This window comes from Cetorhinus maximus, chromosome 4 (assembly GCF_964194155.1).
Source record: "Cetorhinus maximus chromosome 4, sCetMax3.hap1.1, whole genome shotgun sequence".
Classification (NCBI taxonomy): Eukaryota; Metazoa; Chordata; class Chondrichthyes; order Lamniformes; family Cetorhinidae; genus Cetorhinus; species Cetorhinus maximus.
Window position 1 is genome coordinate 3,546,629 of NC_135882.1, and position 21,562 is coordinate 3,568,190.

General features: G+C 41.8%; 1 protein-coding gene across 2 annotated transcripts in view; it reads left to right on the plus strand.

Moving 5' to 3' along the window:
• Positions 1 to 21,562, plus strand: part of emc2 (ER membrane protein complex subunit 2) — a 101,588-nt gene that overhangs the window by 1,564 nt on the left and 78,462 nt on the right. For both annotated transcript variants that reach the window (XM_078539828.1, XM_078539829.1), the window contains exon 2: positions 6,996 to 7,109. In XM_078539828.1, the coding sequence (XP_078395954.1) occupies positions 6,996 to 7,109 (114 nt within the window). The remainder of the gene's footprint in view (positions 1 to 6,995; positions 7,110 to 21,562) is intronic.

Sequence of the window (21,562 nt, forward strand, 5' to 3'; positions counted from 1 at the left end):
GGGGATCCTGGTTGGATGAGGGGACGGGGGAAGTTGCTGATGGGAGGTTGACAGGGAGGGTGTAAGGGGGTCGATTGGGGAGGTGGGAAGGGGCTGTTGGGGTGGGGGTAATCAGGGGAGGAGAGGAGGGAGAGAAGAAGGGGATGGGGGGAGGGGCATGACAGAGGGGTGGAGGCGTGATCTGGTTGATGGGGGTGATGGGGAGGGTGGGCAAACGGGAGGGATGGGGGGTGACGGGGAGTGGGGGGCAATGTTGGGGGGAAAACGGAAGAGGAGCCAACGTGGGGGATGGGTGATGGGGAGAGGGTGGTTGCAAACGGGAAGGGGATGAGGGGGAGGAAGAGTAATGCTGGTGGGAAACAGGCCCACAGCTCAGCTGTCAAGAGGCACAGCAGAACAAAGTATGGCACATGCTGGAAACCTGGAACTAAAGCAGAAAATGCTGTAAATACTCAGCATGTCAAGTCGTATCTGTAGAGAGCGAAAGTTAACATTTCAGGTCGTAATTTTCCACCTGAACAGATTGTTGCTCTCTTTCTTTCTTCAAGGCTGCTGCCTGACCTGCAACGACTCTCAGGAGTTGGGTAGGGGAGAGTGGAATGCATGGTTCAAAGGTGCGCGGCAGTGACAAGGTCAAGTGGGAAGTGGGCAAGTGCTGCAGTAACTGAAAGATGGCCCTCTGATAGGATGGATGATGAGGTTCTCTGATTGGAGGAGCAGAGGTTGCAGGCCTGTTCATACAGTGGGACCTATGCACCCAGATATGAGATGCTACTGAAATTAAGGTGAGGGGATTGGGTGGGTTGGGAGGAGGTGGGGTTAATTAACAAGGATGGCGTGTGAAGGAACACCACAATGCAGAATTCTGGTTTAACATGTTTATTTTAGAACAGGGAAGGTTGATGAAAGCTTTCAGCTCTTGAGGTGTACATAACATAAATAGGAACAGGAGTGGACCTTTTGGCCCCTCATGCTGCTCTGCCAGTCCATATGATCTTGGCTGATCATCTGCCTCAACTTTGCTTTCCCACTGCTCCTCATATCCCTTTGATTTTCTGATGGACCAGAAAAGAGTTCCCAAAACTTTAAATATATTCAGTGATGCAGCATCCACAACCCTTTGGGGTAAAGAATTCCAAAGATTCACAACCCTTCTGAATGAAGAATCTTTCCTCGTCTTGGCCCTAAATGGCTGACCCCTTACCCTGAAACTGTGCCCTCTTTTTGTGAACTTCCCCAGGCAAGGGAAGCAATGTCTCTGTGTCTACCTTGTGAAGCCCCCTCACAGTCTTATGTGCAGAGTAAGGTTTTAGTAGCAGGGGGGGGAGAGTTAGCAAAGTGGGCAATTTTCTTGGAGGGCAAAACAACAGCCATGTTGCTGACGAGTGAGCTTCTGTCCTTGGGGCAAAATGTTGAACTCGGTTGAGTAGATCAGCAAGCTTGTGCACTGCCTGGACCAGCTAGTGTTAGGGGTTGTGCACAGGTGGCAAGGGCAGACATTTAATGAATCAGATAGTCCAACAACTTCATGCCTGAAATCAGGTGGATGTAGTAGATCCCATGACTACCTGAAGAAGAGCAGAGGTCGCCTGGTCACCTGCCCAATAGTTATTCCTCAGTCAGCAAGTATCAAGTTATCTGCTCATTGATTTAGCTGCTCTTTGTTGGGATCTTGCTACGTACCAATTGGCTGATGCATTTCTTACATTGAAGAATTACATTGATATGGCAAAAGTGTTTTGGCTGCAAAGTGCTTTGACATGTCCTGAGATTGTGAAAGTTGCTATATGGATGCAAGTTTTTTTCTTGAAAACGTGAAGGACAGATTTGCATTTCTATAGCGCCTTTCACAGTCACAGGACAGCGCTTTACGGTCAATGAAGTACTTTTTAAAGTTCAGTCACTTTTGTAATGTAGGAAACGTGGCAACCAATTAGTGCACAGCCGGATCTTGGAAACAGCAGTGTGATAATGACCCAGGTAATCTGTTTCTGTGATGTTGATTGAGGGTAAATCTTGACGAGGACACCGCTGTTCTAGAGATAAGTGCCGTAGGATCTTTCCACCCGAGCAGGCAGATGGGGCCTTGGTTTACCGCCTCATGCAAAAGATGACTCCTCTGACAATGCAGCACTTCCTCGCCGCTGCATTGGGGCGTCAGCCCTGATTTGTGCTCAAGTGACTTGAGTAGGACACCTATCATAATAAAAAATGAAGCATCAAAACCATTTGCTGTTTGATTATTGGGAAGTTGTTGCTGCTGCTGCTCCTCAATGTCCTCTAAAGAAGTGTTTTTACTGTGGAATGATACTCGAGGCACATTAGAACTGTAGATGTTCACATTTGTGATGCCCGTTGCATGGAGTGAGCTGACACTGGGAACTTCTACAGAGTCATCAGTGTGGGCTCAAGATACATCTGCATGGCCCTCATTCCTGCAGATTGAATGTGTCACAGTCCAGTGTACTGTACTGTATAAATAATCCCAGGACAATATTGTGGTTGGTGTGAAATTTCCTTACTTTCTCCACTTGAGCTAAAAGATGAGCAGTAGATTTTTTAGCTATTGAGTCACATGCTATATATTGGCGGTTACACCTGCTCCTGGTGCAATGGGAGTAATGAATGAAAGAGCATCACATATTTTTGTGTTGGTTTAAAGGTGACTTCATTTTGTGTTTGCCTTGGTACAGATGCGTTTAAGACTGGCAAGTCACCTGATAGCTACTGACTGTTGGTTAAGTGACACAGAGTGCTTACTGGTATTTGTACCATAGATAGGACATCATCTTCCCAATGGAAGCATATTCAACTTATAGAAACAAATACATTGCTGTACAACCTCAATATGCATGTTGAGTTCAATCCACCCTCCACAAATTTCATAGCTGTGTTTCGCTATCCCATCAGTGGGATGAATAATTAAAGAGTCGATTGTCTGGAATGCAGGGCCGAGTCATGGAATGGGAACGGGCTCCAGTAATTCAACTTGACGTGCCACCATTTTACTGAGCGATGCCATGCCGGACAGCTGCCACTCCCACTGAGGGAGATGAGCTTGGAGTGAGTCCATGTGCAAGGTGGAGGGTGGGGTGGTTGTCAGAGCTGAGGTTCACTGGCTCGCAATCATGAGCGTCAAGCCCCTCTCTGCCACCATATACCCAATGCAGAGATGCCGGGGGTGACTGTCGAGTCCTGATTATTGCATGCATTGAAACGAGATTACTCAACGTTGCTTAGTGATGCCCTGGTGTGCCAATCTGTAAACAATGAGGAAACCTGCAAAAAAAAAATTCTTATTTTCTCATTCTATTTAACATTGACTTTATTTCTCATAATGAGTGTCACTTTTTAAAAAAATATTCGCTCGTGGGTTGTGGGCGCCACTGGCTAGCATTTATTGCCCATCCCTAATTGCCCTTGTTCAGAGGGCATTTCTAAGAATCAACCATATTGTTGTGGGTCTGGAGTCACATGTAGGCCAGACCAGGTAAGGACGATAGATTTCCTTCCCTAAAGGGCATTAGTGAACCAGATGGGTTTTTATGACAATTGACAATGGTCATCATTAGACTTTTAATTCCAGATATTTATTGACTTCACATTCCACCGCCTGCTGTGGTGGGATTTGAACCCAGGTCCTCCAGAGCATTACTCTGGGTCTCTGGATTACCAGTCCAGTGGCAATACCATTACACCACTGCCTCCCCTATTTAAAGTCAACCACATTGGTGTGGGATTGATGTCACCTGTAGGTCAGACTGGATAAGGGTGACAGGCTTCCTTTCCTAAAGGGTGTTAGTGAATGCAAACAGGGCAAACCTTTAAGACGCACACAGCCTCTGAGGGACGTGGGAGATGGTGGGGTGGGGGAGCTCTGACCACCACTCTCACCCTTCAGTTAGTGATTGATGGAGGGTTAAAGGTGAAGTGAATGACAGTGGGGGGAAGGCTTGGGATTTGAGCAGGTGATTTGAAGGGGAGAAGGGTGGTAGGAAGAGTTGTTTGAAAGGTGAGGGATGTGATGGGAGTTGGTGGCATGGAGGTGGAAGCAGGTGTGATTGAGGGGGAGGATGTGAAGGCTAGATTATCCCTGCATTGCCACCCAACAGGCAGCCCGTGACAGCGCCTGGCTCCTCTCGACTACACAATGCTACCTTCAAAATGTGCAGGAAGGACAGAGAGAGAAGCAGAAAGGGTTAGAGAACTAGAAGCGACAATGCAGTAATGTGCATATATATATATCACCATTAAAACATCACAGGAGCGATGTGATGAGAGGTCTACCAGTATATTCTCTTAAAAATATATATATTTACAAATAGAACCATATGAAAAATCCAATTTTGGGTGATAAGTAAGTCACAAAATTTACCTATCCCAGTTTTTAATAAATGCAGCAGATTTCCACTGACATAAACTCGCCACTCTCAGGACTGTTGTTTGCCTTCTGCTTTGTTACCAGAGGTTTTATCCTTGTGTAAGGTCTTAGATGGAAGGAGGCCATTTCGCTCATCATGTTTGTGCTAGCTCCACCCCACCCCCCTTCAAGTATTTGTCCAATCCCTCCTTGAAAGTTACTGTTGAATCTGCTTCCACTGCCCTTTCCGACAGTGCATTCTCAGATCACAACATCTTGCTGCAATGCTTTCTGTGTCTTCCTGTATGTGTGGCCCATGAGCTCAGTTTCCCCTCATTGCTGTTACTTTTTCTGCCCTTTCGTGACGCACATCTCTGATCTCAGCCTGTCCACGCACATTTGATCACTGACGGAGGGAGATTCACAACCTGCGTAGGGCCCCAGGCAGGACTGAGAAGACTGAAAATTCAGTGGGCAGGCAGAGTGAAACTGGCAGATCAGTGTCAGTGAGCTGGAGCATTGGCACTGGGGAAGGAAAGTAAAATAAATCAAAGAGCAACAGGGTGCAAGAAGGAGACGAAGACTTACGGAAATTAAGGACATAAGACAAAGTGAGGACGACCAGTTGGGTGTGGCTGGAACACGGAGGGTAGAAGAATCTTGAGTAAAAATAAACTTTTTTTTTAAGCAAAACGGCATGGGTTGGTCCTGTAATTATTTTTTTAAAGAATCACCTGTAAGTTACTGCAAATGCTCTTGTAGAGAACTTATATGGAATATGCAGCACAGGAAACAGGCCATTTGGCCCAACCAGCCCATGCTGGGTTTTAGGCTCCATTCAAGCCTATCAAGATATCCAACCCGTGGATATTCACCACAGGTATTGGAAGCTGAATGAGGTATCCTTTTATTATTGCCAGGCTTGGGAGTGACTGGAGGACATGGGGGCCTTAAAACAGGATCAGTAAGCAGGTGAGAAAGGGTTTATGGTTTGGGACTTGCAAGGTTGGCTGAAATAAAACAACACATTGCATTTAATTATATAGCACCTTAAGCATTATGAAATGTCCCACGGCGTTTCACAGAAATCTGGCACCAAGCCACATTAGGAAGTATTAGAATTGGTGACCAAAAGCTTAACTGTATTAAAGGAGGAAGGGTAGAGATGCAGAAAGGTTTAAGGAGGGAATTCTAGAGCTTAAGGCCTAGGCAGCTGAAGGCACAGCTGCTAGTGATGGAGTGAAGGAACCTGAGATTGCTCAAGAGGCCAGGATTGAAGGGATGAATTCTGGAAGGGATGTTTGGGAAGCACAGGAGGGACAGTCAGTGTTCAAATGAAACCTGGAACACTCAGAACATTCTACTCTAATTGGGGGGGGGAGAAAGAAATCATTCTGCTTAAATTGTTGCCCCTTTGATTCTAGTTTTATAACTAATCTCTCCCTTCTGTGCTTTCTTTCCTTGGAAAGTAACTTTAAAACCCATTGCCTGCTTTCTTTGTCCTTTCTCGTGGTGCTGTCCTCCATTTTGGAAGTAAGAGCGAGAAGGGCTGAAGCAAGCCTTGCAGGCCAGATTTTGAAAGCTTAATATAAAGATCAATCACAGATAAGACTAGGCCTGCCTTGACCGTTTTCTGTGAAGCAAGGTGAATTCCCGGTGGACTCAGCCACCCATTGGCAGTGTCCAGATCAGCTTGTGCTGGAAGCTGTAATTGTTTCTGCAATCTTCTCATCAATACCCCGAGTTATAGCTCAATACTCACTCCAACAATTTCTGTCTGAAGATCTACCGTGATTCCATTACTCATAACCTTTTATATTATTGCAAAGCACATTATTATAAGCTATTCTTTTTTATGAGTTTGAACATTCTGTAAAAGCTAAAAAATGATTTATTAGGATGCCTATGGATCCTGCTAGAATATGACCTTGATGGAATGTTGTACCTGTTTGCACCAAGCCAAACACTTGTTGGATTGAAGTTTAGACAATGGATGCCAGGCAAATGGTTTCTTTTAGATCTGGCACAAATGACGCTATTAATCTCTTACTCTTGTGTAAGATACAGTGCATTAAAAGAAAGAATTACATTTCTATAGTTCTTCTCACGACCTCATGACACTCTAAAGTGCATTACAGCCAATGAAGCATTTTTGAATTGTAGTTCCTGCTGTAATATAGGAAGCATAGCAGCCAAATGTTTTACAGCAGGCCCCCACAAACAACAATGAGATAAATAATCAACAATCTGTTTTAGTGATGTTGATTAGGAGATGAATATTGGCCATGGCACAAGGGAGAATTCCTCTGCTCTTCTAAACAGTGCCACGGAATGTTTAGCATCCACCTGAGGGAACAGACTGAACCTTGGCATAATGTCTCATTTGTTCTCAGCCTGTGAAATGCGGCAGCATCATCTGTTAGAGGAACTTGTTCAAGTCAAATTTGCAACTTGACATTCCTTGTGTCTTACGTGCATGAATTATTATTTTTATGAAAAACTACAGCATGAAGAAAATTGTCATCCTCATATTTCACACATTTTCAGATCCCCAAACATCCTGGTTATAATAGTTTTATGCATGAATTAAATTTCTTCCTTTGCTACCTACTCAAAAGTCTTTATGATTTTTCAGACATGCGCGACAAGCTGAGGAAATGGCGAGATGAAAACTACCGTAACAGTGAGCAGATAGTGGAAGTTGGAGAAGAGCTAATAAGTGACTATGCATCAAAACTTGGAGATGACAGTGAGTATGGAATTACAGAATGGAGGATAGGAATCATGCTTCCCTGATTTCAATGGTGGCACTCATTCTGAACTTAACGAGTAAATTACATTGGTACCAAAAAGAACCATAGAACACTACAGCACAGAAAACAGGCCATTCGGCCCTTCTAGTCTGTGCCGAAATATTATTCCGCTAGTCCCATTGACCTGCACCTAGTCCATAACCCTCCAGACCTCTCCCATCCGTGTATCTATCTAATTTATTCTTAAAACTTAAGAGTGAGCCTGCATTTACCACGTCAGATGGTAGCTCGTTCCACACTCTCACCACTTTCTGAGTGAAGAAGTTCCCCCTAAACCTTTCCCCTTTCACCCTAAAGCCTTGTCCTCTCGTGTTTATTTCTCCTAATCTAAGTGGAAAGAGCCTACTCGCATTTACTCTGTCTATACCCCTCACAATTTTGTAAACTTCTATCAAATCTCCCCTCATTCTTCTACGCTCCGAGGAATAAAGTCCTAACCTGTTTAATCTTTCCCTGTAACTCAACTCCTTAAGACCCGGCAACATCCTAGTAAGTCTTCTCTGCACTCTCTCAATCTTACTGATATCCTTCCTGTAGTTAGGCGACCAGAACTGCACACAATACTCCAAAGTTGGCCTCACCAATGTCTTATACAACCTCACCATAATATCCCAACTCCTATACTCAATACTTTGATTTATGAAGGCCGGTATACTGTACTTAGATTTCCAGAAGTCATTTGATTAAGTGCCACATCAAAATTATTGCAGAAAATAAAAGCTCATGACTGATTCTTCTCTAGCTTGACGGTATGCTTGCTGTACGTCTGCTTCGTGACCAGTATTTCGTACCACATAAAGTGGCTGTACTTGAAACTGCTGAACTCTGGTTGCAGATCTGTACTGAAAAATCAACTTTTAAAAAGGTTAAATTTCTGTATTTATTGACTGACCATTTTCATGACATAACTTCAATCGTGTGTTCATAATTATGAATGGTATTGATGGAGTAAGTAGGGAAAAACTGTTAGTTTCCAGTGGTAGGAGGCTTGGTAACTCAGGGCTACCAATTTAAGGTCAGTGGCAAAAGGACCAGAGGGGAGATGTGAGTTGTGACTGGGCTGACAAATCTCTGGGTCCGGATGGACTTTTCACCCTAAGGTCTTGAAAGAAGTGGCTAGTGAGTTAGTTGATGCACTGGTTTTAATTTTCCAAAACTCCCTAGATTCGAAGAAGGTTCCATTAGATTGGAAAATAGGAAATATAACTCCTTTATCCAGAAAGGGAGGGAGACAGAATGGAAACTATAGGCCAGTTAGCCTAACATCTGTCATGGGGAAAATGTTAGAAGCTATTATTAAAGATGTTATAGCAGGGCATTTAGAAAAATTCAAGGCAATCAGGCAGAGTCAACAAGGTTTTTTAAAAGGGTAAACATGTTTAACCTATTTATTGGAGTTCTTTGAAGGAGCCACATGCTGTGGAACCGGTGGATGTACTGTACTTAGATTTCCAGAAGTCATTTGATTAAGTGCCACATCAAAATTATTGCAGAAAATAAAAGCTCATGATGTGGGGGTAACATATTGACATGGATAGAAGATTGGCTAGCTAACAGGAACCAGAGAGTTGGCATAAATTGATCTTTTTCCTGGTTGACACAATGTGGTGCCACAGGGATCAGTGCTGGGGCTTCAACTTTTTACAATTTATGTAAATGACTTGTATGAAGGGACCAAAGGAATGGTTGTTAAATTTGCTGACGACATAGAGATAGGTAGGAAAGTAAATCGTGAAGAGGACGTAAGGAGGCTACAAAGTGACATAGATATGTTAAGTGAGTGGGCAAAGACCTGGCAAATGGAGTATAATGTGTGCAATTGTGAAATCATTCATTTTTCAGGAAGAACAAAAAAGAAGCTTATTATCTAAATGGTGAGAGATTACAGGGCTGTGAGGTTCGGAGGAATCTGGGTGTCCTAGTGCATGTATCACAAAAGGTTAGTATGCAGGCACAGCAAGTAAATAGGAAAGCTAATAGAAAGTTATCATTTATAGAGAGGGGAATTGATTACAAAAGTAGGGAGGTTATGCTTCAGTTGTACAGGGCATTGGTGAGACCACACCTGGAGTACTGTGTACAGTACAGGCCTCCTTATTTAGAGAAAGATGTAAATGCATTAGAAGCAGTTCAGAGAAGGTTTACTAGACTAGTACCAGGAATGGGCGGGTTGCCTTATGATTAAAGCCTGGACAGGTTATGCTTGTGTCCGCTGAAATTTAGAAGAGTAAGAGGCTACTTAATTGAAACATATAAGATCCTGAGAGGTTTTGACAGGATGGATGTGGAGAGGATATTTCCTCTTGTGGGAGAATCTAGAATTAGGGATCACTGTTTAAAAATAAGGGGTCGCCCATTCAAGACAGAGATGAGGAGAAATTTTTTCTCTGAGGGTTATGAGCCTTTGGAACTCATCCTCAAAAAGCAGTCTTTAAATATTTTTAAGGCAGAGCTAGATAGCTTATTGATAAACAAGGGGGTGAAAGGTTATCAGGGGTAGGCAGGAATGAGCGTTTCAGGTGACATTCAGATCAGCCATGATCTTATTGAATGGCAGAGCAGGCTCGAGGGGCCGAGTGGCCTTCTCCTGCTCCTAATTCTTATGTTCATATGGAATGTGCTACCTGAATCTCAGCGCTCCGCAATCTCCCACCATTTAGATAATAAGCTTCTTTTTTATTCTTCCTGAAAAATAAATGATTTCACATTTGCCCACATTATACTCCATTTGCCAGATCTGCGGTGGAAGCAGATTTAGAATAACTTTCTGCCTCAACTACTCCATGCGGTAGCAAGCTCCATTCTCATCACCCTCTGCATAAATAAGTTTTTCCTGAAATTATTGTTGGGTTTATTATTGACTATCTTATATTTCTAGCCCCTACTTATGGACTCTCCCATTAGTGGAAATAACTTCTCTGCATCTTCCTAAGGTGAAGTCTTCAGTTAGATTCACTGTTTTTTCAAAATTGAACATTTCTTTTTTAGCATAACTCTCATGCCATCAACATTCCTGTTCCTGTCTTGGTCTCTGGGGTTTGGGGGTGCTTTGATCTACTTGACTGTGATTTCACACACTCTAAGTTTCACTCATGTTGATCATGAATTTTAAAAAATCATTCGGGCAGAAACCAGAGTCAGTCACAAAGTAAATAAAGAATTCAGAAAGATTATATTGTTGAGATGTACTTAGCACTCCGGATACTTTGACTTGTGCCGAGGTGGTAGTGGTCCCGTTGAGCAGTGATGCACCGGGTCCATCTTTGCCATTGTCAGATTCTCTTTCTGGATCATTAACATGTTTCTTAAAAGTATATATATTTTTTTAACTCCTGTGGTTCTGTTTCACCCAGAATGTGTTACTTACCTAAAATACAAGCAAAGTACTGCAGATGCTGGAAATCTGAAAGCAAAACAGAAAATGCTAGAAAAACTCAGGTCTGGCAGCATCTGTGGAGAGAGAACATTTTGAGTCTAATATAACCAAAGAAGAGTCACATTGGCCTCAGAACATTAACTCTTGTTACTCTCTCCACAGTGCTGCCAGATCTGCTGAGCTTTTCCAGCATTTTCAGTGTTACTAACCTTCCCTCAACGACAACTTGCAATTACAAAGCACCCTTAACATAGTAAAATGTCCTAAGGTGCTTTACAGGAGAATTATTAAACACAATTTAACACTGAGCCACATAAGGAGATGGTAGGACAAATGACCAAAAGTTTAGTCAAAGGTAGATTTAAAGGATTGTCTTCAAGGAGCAGAGAGGGAGGCAGACAGGTTGAGGGAATTCCAGAGCTAAGAGCCCTGGCAGCTGAAGGCTATGCTGATGATGGTGGAATGATTAAAACTGGGGGTGTGCAAGAATTAGAAGATTGCAAAATCTTGGTGGATTGTGCAGCTGGAGATGGTTGCAGCGATAAGGATGGACTTTCTGTCTGCAAAGAACAGGGCCCTGTGTATTAATATATGTAACTTCCAGTATACGCAAATGCTCTTTGCAGACAGAAAGAACATGCATACACATTGCTCCTGTTTCAGCTAAACAAATTAAGTGGCAGCCATTTGCTGACTCACTCCTCAGGGCAATGCCTTGACCAATCAGGGTCAAGCTGCCTTGTTTAAATTTCAGTCGATGCTTGGCAGTTAACTGTCAGTCACCATCAGTGGTGCATTCTCCATAGCAATGCCACTTGCCAACCAATCAGCACTCTCTTCACATACAGTATAAATAATTGTTTCCCTCCTTATATTGGTATTCTTGCAAGTGTCCTTTTGGCATACTAGCCTTCATAAATCAAAGTATTGAGTATAGGAGTTGGGATATTATGGTGAGGTTGTATAAGACATTGGTGAGGCCAACTTTGGAGTATTGTGTGCAGTTCTGGTCGCCTAACTACAGGAAGGATATCAGTAAGATTGAGAGAGTGCAGAGAAGATTTACTAGGATGTTGCCGGGTCTTAAGGAGTTGAGTTACAGGGAAAGATTGAACAGGTTAGGACTTTATTCCTTGGAGCGTAGAAGAATGAGGGGAGATTTGATAGAAGTTTACAAAATTATGAGGGGTATAGACAGAGTAAATGCGAGTAGGCTCTTTCCACTTAGATTAGGAGAGATAAACACGAGAGGACATGGCTTTAGGGTGAAAGGGGAAAGGTTTAGGAGGAACATTAGGGGGAACTTCTTCACTCAGAGAGTGGTGAGAGTGTGGAACGAGCTACCATCTGACGTGGTAAATGCGGGCTCACTCTTAAGTTTTAAGAATAAATTGGATAGATACATGGATGGGAGAGGTCTGGAGGGTTATGGACTAGGTGCAGGTCAATGGGACTAGCGGAATAATATTTCGGCACAGACTGGAAGGGCCAAATGGCTTGTCTTCTGTGCTGTAGTGTTCTATGGTCCTGATGAGTGCAAGACAATGAAAAAGCTTAGACATGCCTCTTTTTTTTCAGCAATACTAAAGCTCTGTACTACCAAACTACTAAATTCCCTAAATTGACCTCTGGGGGGGGAGAGGCTGATGGTTTTGGGTGCCCCAGGAGACTGTGTGTCTGTTGAGGGCATGCTGGGTTCTGCTGGTAATGTACCTTGCAATGGGACAGGTCAGATGGACTGGCTGACCATCATCCTCTGGCATTTTAAAAATGTTTGAAAAGGAAAATTAAAGAAAGATTTGCATTTCTACAGAGTCTTTCAAGACACCAGGTTGTCCCAAAACACTTAGCAATCAACAAGGTACTTTAGAAGTGTAGTCACTGTTGTAAGAAACACGGTAACCAATTTGCACATAGCAAGCTGCCACCAACAGCAGTGTGCTAATGGCAAGATCATGTGTTTTGTTTTAGTGCTGTTGGTTGAGGGATAAATATCGGTCAAGACATTGAGGGAAAAGTCCCCTGCTCTTAAAATATTTGCCATGAGATCCTTTCATGAGAGAGCAGATGGGCCTCTGTTTAACACCTTCTCTGAAAAATGGCTAGAAATGCAGTAATTGAGGGCGTACAATGTGATAGTGAACATTAACCAACAATTAATGACCAGTTGTGTAGGAGAATGTTCTTATTGGCTATAGTTTTTTCCTTTCTTATTTTATGTGGATAAAATGCAGGAAATTAAAAAATGTGCATTAGCTGAAGTCTGAACTGTGAACTTCCACATTTTAAAAAAAATTTTCAGCTACGGCCCACAGGAAATCCCTGGAAGAGGAAATTCCTTTGCATAATTACATTACCTCATCATCTGGAGCTTAATTTCAGGCTTATAGTCCTTTATAGATGAAATAATTGTTTTCTAATGATTTTCATGTCTACATGAGCAAGCTAAACATCTGGAAGCCAATTTTCTTTTTGGATCTACGGGATGACGATACTTTATAGCACCACAATTAAATTAAACGAGGCTGTTGTACTCTCCCAAGGATCGTGGCATAATTTTTGGCACTGTATTATATTAGAAAGCGGGAGTTTGTTAGCCTGCAGGAGGGTAATGAATCTTTGAAAGGACAGATGCTCTCATTTGCAGGAAATAATATTATGTTTTACAGGCCTGTACTTTGCATGGAATTGCAGCTGCGCCCAGCTTATAACAGTAGTTCCAAATTTATAAAGCTTCTAAGATTATGTTTGTGTGGTTGCTACTAGATGAACTTTACCAATCCCAGCCAGGAAATGATTACACAAAAATAACACGTGTTGACAAGAGCCCTTTTTCTATTTCATGAACGAATTGACAAGTTGGATGGCTGATTTTATTTCTTTTTCTTGAAGAATCTAATTGGATGGCCTATTCCTGCCAATATATGCCTCATGTCGGATAACATTGTTGTTCATTGCTCTTCTTGTTTGTCCTTCGAGGTGATGGTTCGTCACCTAGGGTAAAAGCGGAAGATGCTGGAAACACTCAGCAGGTTATGGCAGTGTTGGTGGAGAGAAACAGAGTTAACCTTTCAGGTCTGTGACCTTTTTGTCGGAACTGGGCAATGTTAGAGATGCAAGATGGAGGAAGGGGGTGGGACAAAAGGTGTTTGGTAGGTTCCGGTGGGTATTTGGGTGACTGCGAAGGCTGTTCCGGCCCAGGAGAATCTGCTGCAATGAGGACAGGATGATTGAGTTTTGGATGAGTTGCTGGCTCAGGATTTCCCCTCTCTGCGTTTTTCCTCTACTTCTGATACGCGCTTGCTTTCGAAGGAGGCTACACAGATTTTTTACTTACCTGTGCTGGGTGCAGTGATCCTGGGCAAGCTTCTGCCAGGACTCACAGTGGATATCAAAACTTCCAAGTGATGCCTTCTGAGTGTCTACAATGCTTCCTTTGACCACCATGAGATTACACTGCAGATTCAAGATCTCCATAGAAGATTCGCTTTGGTAAATGAGTGTCAGGCATTCTGGCCAAATGACCACCCAACTCGGTTGTGACTGTCTCAATATGGTATGCCCTGTCATCTGATCTTAGTATCTTTACAGATCATATGTTGCGAAAGAAGGATGCACAGCACACTGTTGCCTAACCAATTCCTGCAGTTAACCAACAAACTATGTTAAACACAATTGCAGCAAAATTACAACATGGAAACCAGTCACTCTGCCCAACCATCCTGCACTGGCATTTACCCTCCGCATATGCAGCATCCTAATTCAATTACCCATCCCGTTCTCATACTGTTTATTCCCCCTTTCCTTCAGCCAACTATCAAACCTGTTCTTTAATGATGGCAATGGTTCTTGTTTCAAGCACTTTAACTCTTTAGTGCAATCCACAGACTCACAACTGTCTTCATCCTCTATGCTGGCTCTGTGTTTCTGTCCTTCACAAATTTTCCTAATTTATTCTTGAGCATAGTTCCACCTTGTTTTTCCCCACTTTTCTAAAAAAAACCAATTATAACTATGTATCAATAATTATAGGCAAACCTCTGCTCCTTGCATATATAAATTTTACTTGTCAAAATTGTTTTATTATCTTGTTGGTATTCTTCCATAAGGTGACGAACACACAAAAAATCCAATGGGATAAATTCAAATGATGCACTTTTGCCGTTGGCTGAAGAGACCAATCTCTGAAAGACAGGTTCTGCCACATATGAGGTGGTTATCAGGTGGCTTTGTGGGTTATTGTTTTTGGTGTTGGTGTCTGTTGCCAAGCTGCTGGTTGTCATGGTGGCACATGCTGGCTCACAAGTGATGTCATCATTTCCCTCTATCATTGGCTAGTGTCTCCCAACTAAGAAAATCGATGTTAAGGACCTTCATGTCACGCTTTCAAGTATCCTTGAAGCGGAATTTTGGCTGACCTACTAGTCCTCTGGCTCCAGCTACCTCGCCATACAGAAAATCCTTGGGAATGCGTCCATCTTCCATCCTGTGGACCTGTTTGAGCCAGCACAGTTGCCTCTGCTTGATGAGTGCCAACATACTTGGGAACTTTGCCTTTGGGGACTATTACATTTGTGATTTTGTCCCTCCATGAGATGCTGAGAAGGTGTTGCTAACAACGAAGATGAAAATTGTTGAGCTACTTTAACAGGTGTAAGTTGTCCATGTTTCGCATCCATACAGCAAGGTGTTGAGAACGCAGACCTCAGAAACCAGCATCTTGAGACATCCTGATGTTGTTCCATGCACGTTTCATGAAACAGCCCTAAGGTGGTAGCTATTTTCCCTATGTGTGTATTGAGTTCTGCATCAAGAGCCAGATTGTCTGTTACCATGGAACCGAGGTATCTGAAGTTGCTAACCATTTACAACGGGATGTTATTTATTGTGATCAGGGGTAGAGATGTGACAATCTGTCCCATAACCATAGTTTTCTTGATACTTATAGCCAGGGAGAGCAAGTTATGAGTATGAGAGTCAGTCCATGAGTCCTTGTACCTGAGTTTCTATGTGAATGACTAGCATGGCACCACCAGCATAGAGGAGTTCTCTGATCAAGATGTGTTGCACTTATATAAGACTTTCAGAAGTCAGTTTTGATTCACATTTATCATGTTTGCTCCTTCGTGCCGTCTCAACTTAAGACTGCACTGTGACCTGCTCACCAGCTCGTGCATGTATTGCTTTTTTCAGTTGACAGGTACCATACCTCTAGCAAGGGAAGATGGCTTGTATCAGTTTAACCAGCAAAATTGGAATAACTGGAGATTGGCTGGAAATTGCTAGCATTTTCTCAGTGATGGGCAGTCATTTCCAATATTGAATTAGGTCTCTGCAGAAATAAGAAAGCAATACTGAAATTCTGGAGCCCAGGAACTACTAATCTCATTTGCTGCTGTCTTTCTACATTCTTGATGACAGTATGAGGCAGAGAGGCTGGGAATGGAGTCTGATATTTAGGTATGGCATTGTGGCTGAAATACAGTTCCGACTGTCACATTTGCTGCATCATACTTTGACATCAGTTATTTAACTTGCGCAGATTTCTATGTCGCAGTTGAACGTGAATGGCTGACACTGTGTTAATTAGTCGATCTGCTCTAACATTGCACATGGGAGATCAAGACCACACACAGTCTTAAGATGAACCAGGGTTAGAGAGCAGAGGGTGTAGCAGCTGGAGAAGCAGACATGATTTTGCTGTCACTTTCAAGTCATACATTCTGTCCTTGTTTTTGTACAATACTTTGAATTTAATGTTATTCATATCTAAATAGCAAAATTCCAAAAGCGGTGTTCTGTGGAACATTGACTTTCTCTGTAATTTAGGGTGAGTGCCTGGGGGATGCAGAACTGAGGCACAGCAACACCACCACTGGCAAGAGAGTGCCATTACCGTGTGGCCAATTTTATTGAGGCAATTTCTAAATGTTTACATAGGAATTAATACAATCCCTGCCATTTACAGTGGGAGCGTTAGTGCGAAAGGGCAGTGCTTTGACAGCACTCTACTAGTATATATACCTATGAATCACGCTTTGCTGTACAGCATTTACAACAATTACACATTTATATAGCGCCTTTAATGTAGTAAAACATCCCAAGGCATTTCACAGGGGCATTAATCAAACAAAGTTTGACAAGGAGCCACATGAGATATTTGGACAGATGACCAAAAGCTTGGTCAAAGAGGTAGGTTTAAAGGAGTGACTTTAAGGAGAAGAGAGAGCTGGAGAGGTTTAAGGAGGAAATTCAGGAACTTAGGGCCCAGGCAGCTGAAGGCATGGTCAGCTGTGGTGCCAAGATTAAAATCTGGGATGTGCAAGAGACCTGAATTGGGCAGGTTATAGGGCTGGAAGCGGTTACAAAGATAGGAAGGGGAGAGGCCGTTGAGGGATTTGAAAACATGGATGAGAGTTTAATATGTGCATATGATTATTGAAAAATTGCTTCTACGACACCGAAAGTTACTAGAGTTTACATTTAAGAATATAAGACAGAAACAATATGTGGTGTAAATGCCTCAATTATTTTTCAGGCAATTTCTCAAAACAACGATGTAACTGGCAATATTTAAGGAATAGTTTACAGTATTGTAAAAAGTAAAACAAAGTTTTCAACATTTCCAAATTTCAAAGCATAACCTTTGTTTTAAAGTGAATTTTAAATCCTTGCAACATTTCTCTTTAAACTCTGTTAAAGATCAAATGGTGATAGGAACAGTTAAGTTCTGAATGTACTATATTGTTGTTCAAGCTGGGGAAGATTAAATTGTGCAGTTGGGAGAGACATTTTTTAAAGAAGGAATGATACAATTAAGGAAAAATGAAACTGAAGTTTACTGCATTTCTTGTACTTTGCTGTAAAATGTCATAGCCTGGACAGTAAATAACTGCCCCCCTCTTCTATGCAAAGGTTTGCTTGCTTGTTATGTAAGTCTAGTACGAAAGGGAACAAATCTGTTTATCTGCAGGGATATTATTTTCCATGCACCATTGTACAAACACTTACTTCACTATCTCTGGGGAGATTGCATGCAAATTTATTCACAAGCTCTTTCAGTAGAGATATGTTACTCCCCCAATTGCTTAACTTAGCACCTCAGCAATAATTTCTTTCTTACCATAGAAACTATCAAGACAGATGTGCTGGAATAGTGCATATAGGTCAAAAGATGAATATTAGCGTAATTCATGCTTTTTTTAAGGAAAGGAAGAACTTGGATTTATGTACACAATCTCAGAACATCCAGAACCTGCTTAACCAATTAAATACTTTTGAAGTGCACTTACTGCTGTAATGTAGGAAACGTGGCAGCCAGTTTTGCACAGCAAGCACCCACAGACAGGAATGCTTTAGTGATTTTGGTTGAGGGATAAATATTGGCCAAAACACCAGGGAAAACTCACCTGCTGTTCTGCAGGTAGTGTCGTGGGATCTTTTACGTCCACCTGGGAGGGCAGACTGTGCTGTGGTTTAATGTCTCATCCAGAAAACTGCACTCTGACAGTGCAGCACTCCTTCAGTACTGCCCATGAGTCACAGCTTAGATTATGTGCTCAGGTTTCTGGAGTAGGACTTGAATGCATGGCATTCCGACTCAGTGGTAAGAATATCACCCACTGAGCCAAGGCTGACTGCTCAATGTGGAATTGAGTCCTGAAAGAACGTCAAATCTATTGTTTGATTGGCAGACAGGAACCTTAAGACCAGGGTTGATTTTTTAATTGGTGTGATGGGTTAGTAGGTTTTGAAAACTGCATACTGTGCGGATATTGTTTATATGATCGAAACATGTGGTCATATATATGTAATAACGTGTTGATAAGTTGCACATGTTCACTAGTTAATCAGTATTATAAATAACTTGTCATGCACAAATTTATAGTGTGCAGGAAATACTTAAATATTGACCTCAGTTTAAATTAAATTATGTTAATAGTTACTGTAACTAATAACGGTTCTGGTAAAATGAATTTGAGTTTTTTTTGGCAAAGCTGAGAGGTTTTTTCCTATGGTTTTATTGTGTTTCCTGATGGCACTTTCACTGATGTGAAATCCCACAAGATGGTTAAATTTAATGAGTTACATCACATTCACTTGCAAAATTATGATGGGTATTTCCTTTCTTGAAATGCTGCATCATCGTATAGAGAAGTGTCATGCAAGTTAACCCGATGATAGAGAGAGGTGATAGTTAGCTATGTCCTACAGTCAGGAAATGTGTGCAAATATACTGAACGTTCATGCCAATTTTTTCCATTGCAATCTGCAGGGATTAATAACAATTTATAAAGTCTTTTTGGCCTAAGACTAAAGCAGGTGCCCCTAAAACAAACACTCAACTTTAGTAAAAGTAAAGCACTGAAGCTGCTGGAAATGTGAAATAAAAGCAGAAGGTGTTGGAAGTGCTCAGCAGGTCTGGCAGCATCTGTGGAGAGAGAAACAGAGTTAACACTTCGAGTCGAATATAACTCTTCTGAAGAAGTCATGTTCAACTCAAAACGATAACTCTGTTTCTCTCTCCATAGATGCTGCCAGACCTGCTGAGCACTTCAAACACTTTGTGTTTTTATTTGCTCAGCTTTACTGTCCAAGATTAAATCAAATTGGTAACACAAGTGTCTGTTGCCAGCACTGTATCAGCCAACGAGTTGCCCTTTGTTAGCTGATGAGTTGGAGGAGGGGCCAGGTCTAACGACAGAACTTTCAGTAAACTGTCTATGTTACTGCAAAATCTATTTTCTCAACAAATGGAGTCTGTAAAACTATGTGCAAATGACAGCAAACAGAGCTTGTGACCTAAACTACGGTAATGTCTCCTGATAAAAGCAGTGCGAATCTCCAACAAAATGCAGTGAGTGAAGGATAGTTGTGCAATGGTTTATACTAATGTGCATAAAATAATCCCAGTTACTTACAGTGATGCGGTCTGTGGGCATGATTGACTGGGAATTGACCCAATGATCTCCATTCTGACCTGGAATCATTGTCTCTGTCTCTTTATGCAGCAGTAACTTTTTCAGAAACCTAACTCTGTGACTCCCCAGAGTTTGCAGTGTGCATCATTCACATGGGAATCGTTAAATGTGTCTGCTTCCCAACCCTATCTCTCACCTGTGTTCAGTTGCCTGTATTGGCTTCCGGTCCAGCAACGTCTCAATTTTAAAATTCTCATCCTTGTGTTTGAATCCATCCATGGTCTCACCATTTTGTATCTCTGTAACATCGTCCAGCCCTACCACCCTCAAAGCTCTCTGCACTCCTCCAATTCTGACCTCTTGTACATTGTCTCACCATCAGTCATCTTGGAGAGAGCAGCAGCACAACAAACTAATATTTTAACGTCATTTTTTGCAGTCGGCTCCCAAAGCCAATTTTAATTGTTAAATGCCAGCCAGATTATTTAGCTTGGTTCTGTTCTTTGAAAAAAAATTCCAGGGCGCAGACCCACTATCCGTGGTTAATTAAAAAAAGTTAAAGATAGCATCAAACATAAAGAAAAAGCATATAATTGCACAAAGATGGGTGGCAGGTCAGAAGATTGGACAGAATATAATAAAATAGCAAAGAGTGACTAAAAAATTAATAAGGAGGGAAAAAATTAGAGTACAAGAGAAAGTTAGCTAGAAATATAAAGATAGATAGAGTTTGTATAGATAGTTAAAAAAGAAAAACATTAACAAAGTGAATGTTGGCCCAATAGAACGTGAACCCGGGGAGTTAATAATGGAAAATAAGGAATTAACAAATGAATTGAACAGGTATTTTGCACCAGTCTTCACTATAGAGGATACAACTAACATCCCTGAAATGGATGTAAATCAGGAACTGGAAGGGAGGGAGGAACCCAAGAAAATTACAGTCACCAGGGAGGTGGTGCTTATTAGCAAATTGTTGGAACTGTGGGTTGACAAGTCCCTGGGTCCTGATGGATTTCATCCTAGGGTCTTAAAAGAGGTGGTAGTGAGATAGTTGGTGTGTTGGTTTTAATTTCTCAAAATTCACTAGATTCGGGGAAAGTTTCATTAGATTGGAAAATAGTGAATGTAACTCCTTTATTCAAAAAGGGAGGGAGGCAGAAAGCAGGAAACTAGGCCAGTTATCTTAACATCTGTCATAGGGAAAATGTTAGAAGCTATTATTAAAGAATGTTACAACAGGGCACTTCGATAAATTCAAGGTAATCAGGCAGAGTCAACATCACTTTGTGAAAAGGAAATCATGTTGAAGCAATTTATTGGAGTTCTTTGAAGAAGTAAAGGTGCTGTGGATAAAGGAGAACCGGTGAATGTACTGTACTTAGATTTTCAGAAGGCATTTGATAAGGTGCCTCATCAAAAGATATTGCGGAAAATAAAAGCTCATGGTGTGGTGGGTAACATATTGGCATGAATAGAAGATTGGCTAGCTAACAGGAACAGAATGTGGCATAAATAGGTCATTTTCTGATTGGCAGGATGTGACGAATGGAGTGCCATAGGGATCAGTGCTGGGGCCTCAACTTTTTACAATTTATATGAATAATTTGGATGAAGGGAATGATGGTATGGTTGCTAAATTTGCTGATGGCACAAAGATAGGTAGGAAAGTAAGTTGTGAAGAGGGCATAAGGTGGCTACAAAAGGATATAGGTAGGTTAGGTGAATGGGCAGAAATCTGGCAAATAAAGTATAGTGTGGGAAATTGAGATTGTCCATTTGGCAAGATGAACAAAAAAAGAAGCATATTATCTCAATGATGAGAGATTGCAGAGCTCTGAGATGCAGAGGGATCTGGGTGTCCAAGTGCATGAATTGCAAAAGGTCAGTATGCAGGTGCAGCAAGTAGTTAAGAAAGCTAATAGAATGTTATCATTTATTGTGAGGGGAATTGAATACAGGAGTAGTGAGGTTATGCTTCAATTGTACAGGGCATTGGTGAGACCACATCTGGAGTACTGTGTACAGTATTGGTCTCCTTATTTAAGGAAAGATGTAAATGCATCGGTAGGAGTTCAGAAAAGGTTTACTA